The sequence below is a fragment of the Vanessa tameamea genome, chromosome 6 (genome assembly GCF_037043105.1).
Source record: "Vanessa tameamea isolate UH-Manoa-2023 chromosome 6, ilVanTame1 primary haplotype, whole genome shotgun sequence".
In the NCBI taxonomy this organism is placed as follows: domain Eukaryota; kingdom Metazoa; phylum Arthropoda; class Insecta; order Lepidoptera; family Nymphalidae; genus Vanessa; species Vanessa tameamea.
In genome coordinates, this window is record NC_087314.1 from 13809050 (window position 1) to 13821297 (window position 12248).

The window sequence follows — 12248 nt, forward strand, 5'->3', positions numbered from 1 at the left end:
AAATCGCTTTTAAAGACCATGTAACATACATGGATACATTCGACAGGAGAAACTAATAAAAGCGTGTTAATAAGAGGCCTAGTCATAAGCACTTGCGTGGTAAATACCATCACAGATGAGAACTAATCTCTTAGTCTCTTGTCTGCAAAAACACTGGCTCGCTCATAAATCCAGCCGGCTGAACACAATAATTCTTAATTATTACTATTTGGCGATAGAATATGTAATGATACCCACACTTTCTACCAAGACGGACTATCACTACGTAACTATCACTAAGTAGTTTTCCTCGTGTTCTGAAATATTAATTAACGAGGTCAGTTGTTCCATCGCAAGACTTCTTTTTGCGAGTTACTAATGGAGACAGGTCAATTAAACCAACGATTTCTCTCAGATTTGCGTAATTTTTTAACAGATAGACAGAACCGAACTGTGAATGAAACAGGTGAACAACGTAGAGATTTACTTCATAAATTTGAAGACATAATTACTACTTGGTTATTCAATAACGCTGCAATCAATTTTCAATTACAAACCCAATACGAGCTCTATAGGCGAATACCTATAAATGGAATCCAATATTGGAGCGTATTCAATTAGCTATGAAAACTTAGACTAATACCAAATTAATTTGGAGATTCTTACGGCCCGCTAATTAGTTCGGTAGCGATGCGAATTTGCGTCTGAAATAGCAGTTTGTTAATTATGTGAGCTTTGGTCTACCGTTCGATAGGCATTGTTAAACATACACGACTCTGTTATTTTACGATAAGGGAATTTGATGTGTATAAATTTGATGTGTATAAATGTTTGATTATTATAATATAATTGTAATTACAAGAAAAAAAATTGTTAATATAGGTTTTATTTAATTTTTTTATTTATGCTAGTTTAACATTTTATTATTTAATATAAGACACCTACGAGTATCTAAATAATACTCGCAATCTTTTACATTTAATAACAATATTATTTAAATTACTTTAGTTTTTCTTACCCGGATCATTGACCTGAAATACTGGTCAGATTTAAATAACAAGCATTTTCCTTTAAAATACGATGACATAAATTGACCACCCAATGTTAACGAAGGTGGTATATATTTACCTATAAATACAGGCACCAAGAATATAACAATTTAGATTTTATGATTGACAGTGCACTGAGAACGCAAGGAGTTGGTTATATTTCTCGTCATTTCCGTACTTGACCAAAGTATTTACTTCAAATGTAACACATTTAGTGGTATGGCTTCCCAAAAATTATCTCGCCGAAATATACATATTATCAAACACTATTTGTCAAACAACGTAAGGGAAAACCAAATGGTTGATAGCATTATAAACTTCGTGGAGTTTATCTTAACTCAACATGCCTAATCAAACTCGACGTAAATGATTCCTTAAAATTAAATAAGAGACGCTCAATAAGTACATTCATCCTAAAAAACGTAATAAAGGAACGAAAGACAAACAGCACACTTCCCTCACTCTAAGTAATATAAAATACCGAGCGACACTTCCATTTGTATGCAAATGCATTTGTCGACATCCGGGTACGTGTCTTTGTGTAACGTCATTACTAATATCTCTGACATTTAATTTTTGAAGACATATTTAACTGTCTTGGCGAGAACTCCCTCTGCACAATTTTCCTCGAACTGAATCTCCTCATTTAACTACACTGGAAAAGGTTTAGAATAGATACGATTCTGGCAAAGAAAATTACAAGGAAAATTCTAGAAAGAATAATGACTGGAGTTGCTACAAAAAAATGTGAATATTTCCTTAGAACTTTATTCAGTAAAGCACTACTAAATAGTGCTATCTATAGGCTATGCAAATATCTATTCTCCAGTTTGTTCTTCTTGAACGCAGAAATACAGCAACGTATTGCTTATGACTATTATAGGTTGGAGAATGACATAATATGTTGTTTTTAAACCAACTTTTATACAGATAGCGTGCCGAAGTTTATCGCACTTTAATATCACGTAAATATGGATTTGTCAACCCGACATTACGTGGTTAAAGTAAAGACTCGAATATAAAATAGATAGAGACTGAAATGGCGGTTATGAAATTTGATTCTTTAATAAAAAATAAAAAAAAAACTATTTGAAACGCAGGGATTTGGAATATTAGAAGTTTTTTACTATAGCCATTCAATATTAATAGTACATAAGTCTCGAGATCGACAACCCTACTGATTTTGCACCGCTTGTGCATTTTGTGCTCCTTCGAACTTTAGTTTTGATCTCGTACGTACGAAGCAACGAATTATCAAATACTAATTACACTCATTTCGGACGTAGGTTTTAAGGTAAAAAACTTATCCTATGTCCTTCTTTGAGATTCACGCTTATTTCCTTTACATAAAAATTTCATCAAATTCGGTTCAATACGGTTCGGTTTAGCCGTATAAGCGTAACAGAAATACAATTAGACAGAGCTTCTTAAGTTATTATAATACACTATTAGTAGGTTTTTTGGTCAAAGATCGTCTTCAACCATAATATTGGACAGGTTACACTTTTTAGTGATGGGAAATTATAGAAACCAATTGAAACTATTTTGAAGCGGAGCCGTGATAAGACATGCTCACCAAAATTTTTTATATTTTTACGAAATGTATTATGTATATAACCACAAGTAAGTTAGTGTAAATAGAATGAGCGTTCACTTTCTGGTGTAATGTATCTACTTATTTATGTACAGACTTAAATGAAATGAATTATTTATTTTAAAGTCTCATTCAACCTTTCGGTGTCGTGAAAGGCTCCCTTTATATTGCATATTTAACTTTTATATGTTTTTAAAATTATTTCATCACTGCTAGTAATATTTTGTTAGAAAATAACAATTACATTTTACCTCTTCTAAACACTTTATGATAAAACGAATTCTAAATATGAAATCAATATAAAATTGACAGTCTAAATATAAGGGCATTAAAATATTGTATTTTCGTTTTTTTTAACATCTTTATATTAAATATTCTATATAATTTTGCGAGAAATTGCCTGTATGTAGTTTAGCTGTCGCCGTTCTACCTCTGTTTATTCCTAGTCATTCTGCTCAATTACTCTAATTGTTAAAATAATGTACATCATATTAATCATTGAAATTAAAAATCTATTGCTATAATCCATTACACTTCGACATCCCAATAAAACAACTACTGAAAACCGCTTTATCAAGTATTTCGATTAAAAAAGCCATAAATACCGACAAAATATTGACGAAATGATCTCTTTAACTCCAAACTACCTTCTCAAATTTATTAATATACAAAAGTCGAGTGCAGCTCGAGCTAAGCGGGGGTGTATTCAATGAGGGCCCCGGGAGTAAACAAGAATTGATCGCGTCATTTATAACGCGCGATTCAGATAGCCCGCCGACGCGCCTCCATTACTCACGGCCGCCGCCGGCCGCGTCTCGCAGGCGCCACACGCGGCCGGCGGCCGACGCGCGGTTTATAATTTTCTAATACATTCATTTTACATTCAAATATATTTCTACATTTTATTAAAATGGGTGGAGGAGGTGTTTCACGCAGCAAGCACACAGAAACAATCTTAAGAAGATACATGTTAATATGAATAAGTAATTAAAACTAAGAATCGGGTTCTTTCCCGAAACACATGTGGATTGGACTATAAATCTACTTTATGAACTAACGACAAGTGACTGAAAACAATAATATCGTTCTGTAATGAGCTATAATTTTATTTTTTAATACACAACTACACGCCACACGTAAATACATATTAACGAGACGAAAACTGAAGTGATCTAGAAAGCGACGCCGCCGAAACGCTGGCGATATGAAGACGAGCTTAGGTAGCCTTCCTCGTGGCTCGGGCCATCAAATATTTTCCCTTTATTGTTTTTTTATGCTCCCAGGGAATCAGTCCTCCGTCGTGCCTCTTGTGCGTTATGTTCGCGATTATTGAGCGCTCCTCCGACTTGTTTTTTGCCTTGGGCTCTGAAAATAATATTGATGAATTGTCTTATTACTTATCGGAACACCTCGCCGACATTCGACAAAGGGATAGATTGTATTTAAAGTATGTCTTATACGGAAGTATGGGTTAGTAAAATTAATTGAAAAAGTAAAATTAGTCGTGATTTAATACTTTACTTGTTTAAATATTTTATGACATTTAAAATTTCAGTAACGACCTATACGTTTTAAGTTCAGTGACACTCTTCTGTCATGTCAGGAGCAGACTCCATCTCGCTACTCGTACGCATAACGCAGATACCCGGCCCGTACCCGTATGTGGCGACGTGTTTACTTAATGATTTTTTAATTTCGCCGTAGAGTACAAGATATATTATCACTCAGAGGCGTTTCACTTCGAAACCTCGATCTTCAGTTAAACTCCACCCGTTGAACACATATTCCGGCTAACACGAATGTTATATATATAATACACAATAGTAAAACCACGAATACCTGTGCCGATAAATCTCGCACAGTAAAATGACTAAGGAAACAACTGCCACTTGAGCGAGGACAGCGAAGGCGGGCGCGGCCTGCGCCAGCGCCAGCGCGCGCGGCGTGCGGCCGGAGCAGCGGGCCGCGTCGCCGCTCACTCGCGCGCGGACTGCGGACGTGTGACCTCGCTCCAAGAGGCGCATCAAACTGTATTCGTTTCGAGATTTTACATTTCAAACATTACATTTATTTTTTAATTAGAAACAATAATCAAATGCGATAATTTCATTATAATAAACATTAGACAATATAATACGCTAGCAGAAAAAAATATTGGTTGCTTACCTCCAAACGAAAAATTGTTTATACGGGCTCCTTTTTTGCGCCATTATGTAGACATGAGCGGGTGCCATCATCTGCAACGACCCTAGTTCACATAACTCCTTATCTTCGAACGTCTTAGATAGGACCTGATACGCTGTATAGGGTTCGGTGTGATACGCGTAGTCTGAAAATAATGGTGAATAAATATGTTTAGAATTGGTACTTTATGTGACATGAACTACGAATACCTATCAAATATAATCATCACGCATGTATAGTGGGTAACATTATTTTGTAATATTAGTATCTATTAATGGTGAACTTTTATATCTATAACATCATGTTAGTAGGTGTTCACAACATCAAAAATATTACATTGCCAATACTACGCGACAACGGTGCCACAAACTCTCGGTGCCACATTCAAGCTTCCTCTTATGTACTCATTCCTTACTCTACCCATTCGCGTAACACCACAGATTCCTCTCAATATTCTCATCTCCGCTACACGCTTCGTCTTTCATTCATCCCTTTTGTGGCTCAACAACTGGGGTGAAAGATCAAAGGTTCTATTTTAAATATTTATAATGTATCTGTTACAGAATAAAACTGCAAATTGTTAAATAATATTTTTTACCCCCCGTTCGAATCAGATTTATTCCGGCAGCCGCTGGTTGTAGAAGTGCTGTTGTTCTTTTTGCCATTGTCACTTTCTTCATTCTCAAATAATCTTCCTTTGGATTTTTATAACCGCTGTAGTAAAAGAATCCGGGATTCTAAACACAAAAAACATATCAAATATGTAAAATTATTCTTAATCAGTAAATTTACATCAATCATAGTTTACAATAAATTTTCATAGCTTTTCTACCACATATTTTTTTTATTTTAAACTAACTAAGAATACGTTGCGTGTAATTATTGCTATGCTTGTTTGAGATTAAACATTATTTAAGGATGATAAGCTAATATTTACAACTGATCAGTTACATACATCGAGCCAACCCCTCGTATATCCGATATCTTCAAACACAAGTTCCAAATCACTGCTGATCAAGGCATCCATATCAGCCAGAGTGGGCGCCGCAGCATTGAGTAGCCAGGACACCACGCTGCTAGTATAGTAGTTGTACAAGAGCATGCTCATCAGTCCTACTACTAGAAGAATTAAACGACGACCTGGAATATTTAACAACAATATGCATCCTCAGAGCCAAATGAAACACGTGCACGAAAATCGGGATTCCAAAGCAGCTGAGATTATTTTTATACTAAAAAATCTGCACGTATCGAAAGAAGTCGCTTAATATTTCCAGCTATAATAATACTCAATGTTTTTTCAGATACCCTGACTCGAAGTAGCTTCTTCGAACAACTGCACTCCGTCTTCATATGCTGAAACAAAAAAGAGCGCTTAATAACAGCACAAGCTGCCTATTTAAAACTTTCCGATATATTTTTACCTTGTTGACAAATAACCGCAAATACGCTAAAAGCAGCATATAGACCCGGCTCGTCTCTGGCTTCCAGGACTGCGGTTATAGCTAATATCACAGTGCAAGCCACGCACGCAATGATGGTGCACCACCAGACTCCGGCAGAGAGTGGCGTTAAGAACCGATTCTCATAATCTCCCACGCCTTTGTCCAGGATTAAGTAATAGAACTTTGTCCTACAAATATAATTCAAAATCGGATTATGTTTAAATTGTTTAATCCGCTTAATTATTAGATAAAATTGTTTGCGTATCTCGTTACGTTATTGGACAAGACGCGGCCTAAAAGTATTCAAAGACTGCTCACTATTTTATTTTGCTGGATAATAGTTTTATAGATCCAGAGTTTTTCTTACGTACAACCTACATCAAACGCCCAATAAGACGAACAATTGAAAAAAATCCAAGGACAACCGAAGGTCAATGGCCTACCTTCATTTGACGGCCTACCTTCAATTTCCGAAGCAATATATGTATATAAAAAATGGTTTGGTATTTCTTAAAACTAAATACAAATGTTTTAAAAAAACAACTCATGAATTGAATATCCAACGAAAATACTAGTGATTTACTCTAGTCTAGTAGCCGGTGGAAAGAATACGTCCACCCAATCCAACCACTGTGTGAATATCCTGGCGCAAGTGCACGAAATGTCTTGCTCGCCCCAGAACAGGGAATTGGTGACCGCCTGCAAAATAAAATTGAATTTTATCTCTCTAAATGACATGCATTCTCAGCGTTACTGCACTAAACTATGCAGAACTTGGAATGAATATTTTAATATTTAATTTTTTGTTTAAGAAAAGTCTGTGCATAAAAGACGATCTCACCAAAGTAGAATTACGTTTTGGAGAACCGATCCACCGGCCGGCGATCGTATAATTAAATCTGGTAAATAAAATATAAATTATTTTACATTTATCAATTGATCCTACTAAGCGAACCTACGAATTTGATCGCACTCATAATTTTGTCTTTATCCTATTTTGTATTAAAGTATTCGTTTTTGCGAATACAGTTGAAATAATGATTGAGGCACTAGGACACACGTATACAACACCTTCATCCCACGAAAGCGGTGCACTAACAACGTGTGAAACGGTTTACACTCCTTACAATCTTCTTACAAATGTCTTCGGGCGGAGGTCTTTGCCGGCAGCAGACACCAGATGGTAAGTTTGCTTTATTTAATAAAATGCAATAAAAAACATTGAAACATATATTTAAAAGTGAATTCCTACATTATAAAATGTTAGAAGATATTCTTTAGTGCCTACATATATATGATATATGTATATTCACAAAGCAGGTTACACTGCTCTGACGAATTATAACTATAAACCGGAATATAACAATCTAAATATAAATTTATTTAAAATATATTCGATCATTTTAGTTTCAGGCCCATTGAAGTTTATTATAACGACACGCACCGATTAAAGTATCAATTTAACAAAACAGTGTTAAGTCATAACTCTCATCAACAATATTAGAAAATTTTGTAGAAGAATAGCTTATTCTTAGAAGACTATTTAATTAAAGAACATCTCAAGGATAAAACTTATAGATAGACCATAGTTACCATGCTACTCCGTTTGATGATAAGTCATATGATAGAAATTAATCTGCCAGTCCACAGTTTCACGATGTTTTCTTCAGGCTAATTACGAGATGACTCTTTTAATACAAAATATTAGCAACATGAATACTACTGGTCCAGATTCCAACTCACGACTGTCTTCTTCGCCCATTATCAAATAAAATATTTATCTTAATCAATCTTAGTTTATAGATAGACATATTAAAATACCTAAAATTATGCATTTCTTTAAGCACCCACAGTTGCTGGGTGACGATTTTAGTCATCACCGACACGCCGACTGTATAGCCTAGATCTAATAACATTTCCGGCTTAAACACTTTAGGGCGGTCCAAAATCTGTAAAAAATATCTTGTTAATAAAATCAAACTAAAAAGGATATATATATATATATATTGATAAGTTAATTATAAACGTTACGTTTTTACTGTCAAAAGACGTTTCAATTGAAAGTGAAAACGTAAGCAAAAAAAAACATTACGGTAATGTATGTATCATAAAAAAAACAGAGTATACTTTACACTATTATATAAACAATATTAAACAAAAATATTCTTCATTCAAATGGGTTTTTACAAGAACTTTTAGCAAGCAACAGTAATTTTATAGAATGGTATTTAACGTAAAGCTACCGGTTCGAAATATAGATTCTACCTAAAAGAAGAGAACATCTGCAGTTGTAACTCTTTTCAATGCAAAGTTACGTCAGTTACATACAATTTTTATATAATATACCCTGCCTGAAGTCAACAAGAATTAGCTCCACGCTTATATATTGCTATATAATGTAACGTTGAGTAATCTGTTATTATTATGTTATTTTAAACAAATGAGATGAATTTCTTGGCGGTTCTTCTCGGTAGAATCTATATTTCGAACCGATAGAAGTATTACGTAATAATGTTCTATAAAATGAAGATTCAAATGTGCTTGTGAAAGCCTACTTGAATAAAGTATATTTTCATCATGATTTTGAATTTATGAATCGGCAAAGTTGAATACAGTTATGTTCATGGTTATATTATGAAAATGTCCAAAATGTAAATATTATACCTGGATCTACATAACATAAAAAAACAATTGGAATGAAATATTAAAACACGAAATAGTTGAGTTATACATATGTATGTATATGTAATGTTGAAATACATTGTTCCTATGTGATTTTATTTAAAATATTTTCACTAAAATATGCGAATATCGGTATAATAACATTCAACACACCACAGATATGGCTCGCAGCGTCAAATTGTGGAAATCCCAGCGATCATAATATTTGAATCCGCTCAACGAAACGTTCAGACCTGAAATTGTGTAACACGAATCAGCACCAAATTCCAAGGCTTTGAATATTTTATCCCGGTATTATTTACCTCCTCCCGGACTCCAACTCCCTATGTATTTCTTCTCCAAATCGTTACCTTGAATCTTACCGAAATTAAACACATCTATCAAATCGTAGTGTTCCCCTGCGAAATAATTACAAATGATAATTTGGAGCCTTATCCTATCTTCAAATATGTTTTTTTTTTTATTACATTTACCACATCCTATTGGATGATATTTATTTATAAAATACCAGCGACCGCCCTGGCTTCGCATGGATCTTAAAAATACTTCCCTTTCCCTTCAGGTATTTAATGAGATTTACGGAATAAGTACCATAACTAAGGGCGAACAATATAAGATGATTTTTTACCATCACCACACCACAGTTATCTATTTTTGTTTTTGTTAAAAACGATTTTAAATGTAATAGAATAAAATGAATAAGATCTCAAATATTTTTAGTGCGCGAATTCAAAGATTCATGAGTAATAATTAAGTTTCTTTCCGAGTGAAATATCACAGAATAACTCTATATGGTGTAATCGCTATCTTATTCAAATAAATGGTTAATTACTTTAATATACAAACGCTTGTGATCTTTGAGATAGTTTATTATATTTACTTTAATCTAAACACATTTAATACACACCAATATTTTTTAGGAAGCCCCCAGTTCGTAGTTAGTATTACCTATTACTATTTATATGTTTTTACTGTAGATAATATAGATCAATATTTATTTCGTAGATACTATGGGTGTATATATATATATATATTTAGAGTTTTATATATAATTATGTATACTGTTATGTTTTGTCAATTATTAATTACAGCCTTCGTAGTTTTCTGTTTGGCCTAAAGGTTGACTGGCAGAGAATGCCTTCAGGCATAAAGTCCGCTTTTTGTCCCATTTACTTTGTGGTGGTGAATAAAGTATTTAAATAAATTTATACCATTGTCTACATACACTGGAACTGGAGAAATGAAAGATAACTTGGCGCCGCCAACTTTAAGACTAGCCAGTAGGGTTGTTAAATGTTATGTTCCTTGTTCTTGTACTTAAACTGTTCATACCGCAACACTACAATACAAAGTATCGCTATCTGACGATAGAGTAAAAGGTTATTTTATGATCTCTAATTCTAAGCTTTTATTGCTGTAACATGCATGTTGACACGCTTAACGATTTGAAATAAATTACACTACTTCTATGTAACATACCCTTATTTGTAGCTACAACAACATCAGCATCGACACTTAGATTCATTCGTTTTAAAATATCCATAGAGGTTTTGTTTTTATTTCCATTCGATATCTCGTCTTCCAAGATAAGCCACATGTGCATTGAATCAAATAGCGTTTTCTTGGACGCCTGGCGGAACCAAAAATATACATTTGTTGATCAAATATTGTCATAATAATAAATAAAATCTCTTCTATCTAAAGTAAAAATTAAAATTATTAATGAATAATATTTTGTGTATATTTTAGTTTCAATGTTGTTTATATAAATAGTTACATTTGCTATTTTAAGATATGTGTTTTCAATAAACGATTAAACTACAAGCTACGTTAAAACAATAATACAATATCAAATACTATGTATACTTTTTACCAATTTATTCAAAAATAAATAGACAGATATATATTTAACGTTATATATTAATGTTTAATTCATAGTATAATGGCACATTAGTATTTAATAGACTATAGTCTATATAAATATAGACAATAATATAACACAAGTTTTTAACAATAATGCATACAATAAACTTAAAAAATTATCTATTTTTTATTTTAAAAAAAAAACCGCATCTATTTTAATTCATAGTTGAATAATCGTTTAAAAGTAGGTAAAAAAACTAAAAGGCATCATCAACTTTAAAACTAATTTCGATATATTATTTTGTAGAGTAACTAATTACAAGTTTTAGACACTAGTCACCGTTTCTAGAACAATCTCGCTATTGTCGCAAGCCCACTCCAATAGTACTCCGACCGGAGCGATCCACTGCAGCAAGCTAGTCTCGAGTCGCTCATCGCCATTTTTATCAATTAACTGCATCGATACTCTTATACCTTTGTGCATTAAAACGTCTATTGTCTTTTTGTTATCTGTAAAATATTATTGATTTTAACCTGGAGTATTCCAATTTCAAACGCTTGATCGTTAACGGATAAAGCGATTAACATGCGTCCAATTGTCCAACACCATTCTATGTATCAGTCAGTTGACGTGTATAACTATGCAAATTTATACTTACTGACTTTTGATCCACATGTAAAATAGCACACATAAGGAGCATGCTTGTTGGTAAAATAATCAGCGGCAACACTTGACGCCGCTGGAGGTAGTAAGGCAAGTTTCACAATCAAACATGCCACCATCACACGCCATATCATCTTATAAAAAATCTTTAACAATTGAAACAGTACCACCGATGAGGTGCCAATCTAACGCGATTAGAAAGAGAACAAGATCAAGGCGCAGCTAAGCATGCTTTCAGAAGCAGGAGATAGTGGTAACTTGCAAACTCTCGGCTATTATAGGGGAAAAGGGAAGTCTTTTGAAATTTCCTCGGAATTTGAACTTAAGATCTCGATATCTGTGCTCTTATAATTTAGCCACTATACCAAGAAGACAAAACTATTTTTTATTTTTTTTGACAGAATGAAATCGTGCAATTTTATAGTTTACGGAAGGTCTGTATTTCAAATGTGAATTCTATTTGTAAATTTGAAAGCAACAATGTAATTAAATTTATATTATTTCAATATATATATATATATAAATTAATTAATCAGCAAATATTTTTACAAAGCAATATATAAACGAAATGGTTAGAAAAACGATATCGGCAGCCGAATATAAAAATGAAATGAATTGTAAGGGTATACAATAGTAGTAGTATAATATTCAGTCAAATAAGTTTCTATAAGTACCGTCGAATCATTTTACCAATCAAGTAAATTTAACTTTATTTGATTTCATTTTATTTAATAAATAAGCTAAAAAATATATTTTTTATTGAATTACGCTTGCTCTTCAAATTTAAT

General features: G+C 33.2%; 1 protein-coding gene across 1 annotated transcript; it reads right to left on the minus strand.

Moving 5' to 3' along the window:
- Nucleotides 1–3857: 3857 nt before the first annotated feature.
- Nucleotides 3858–11300, minus strand: LOC113403207 (ionotropic receptor 75a-like). The gene is made up of 14 exons (XM_026643675.2): nt 11137–11300; nt 10413–10563; nt 9236–9331; nt 9087–9166; nt 8073–8200; nt 7093–7150; nt 6835–6950; nt 6231–6439; nt 6115–6162; nt 5762–5946; nt 5405–5543; nt 4789–4951; nt 4462–4650; nt 3858–3987 (listed from the first exon to the last, which is right to left on the minus strand). Exons 1-14 carry the CDS (start codon nt 11278–11280, stop codon nt 3894–3896), a joined length of 1800 nt encoding a protein of 599 aa, XP_026499460.1. The 5' UTR covers nt 11281–11300; the 3' UTR covers nt 3858–3893.
- Nucleotides 11301–12248: the final 948 nt, after the last annotated feature.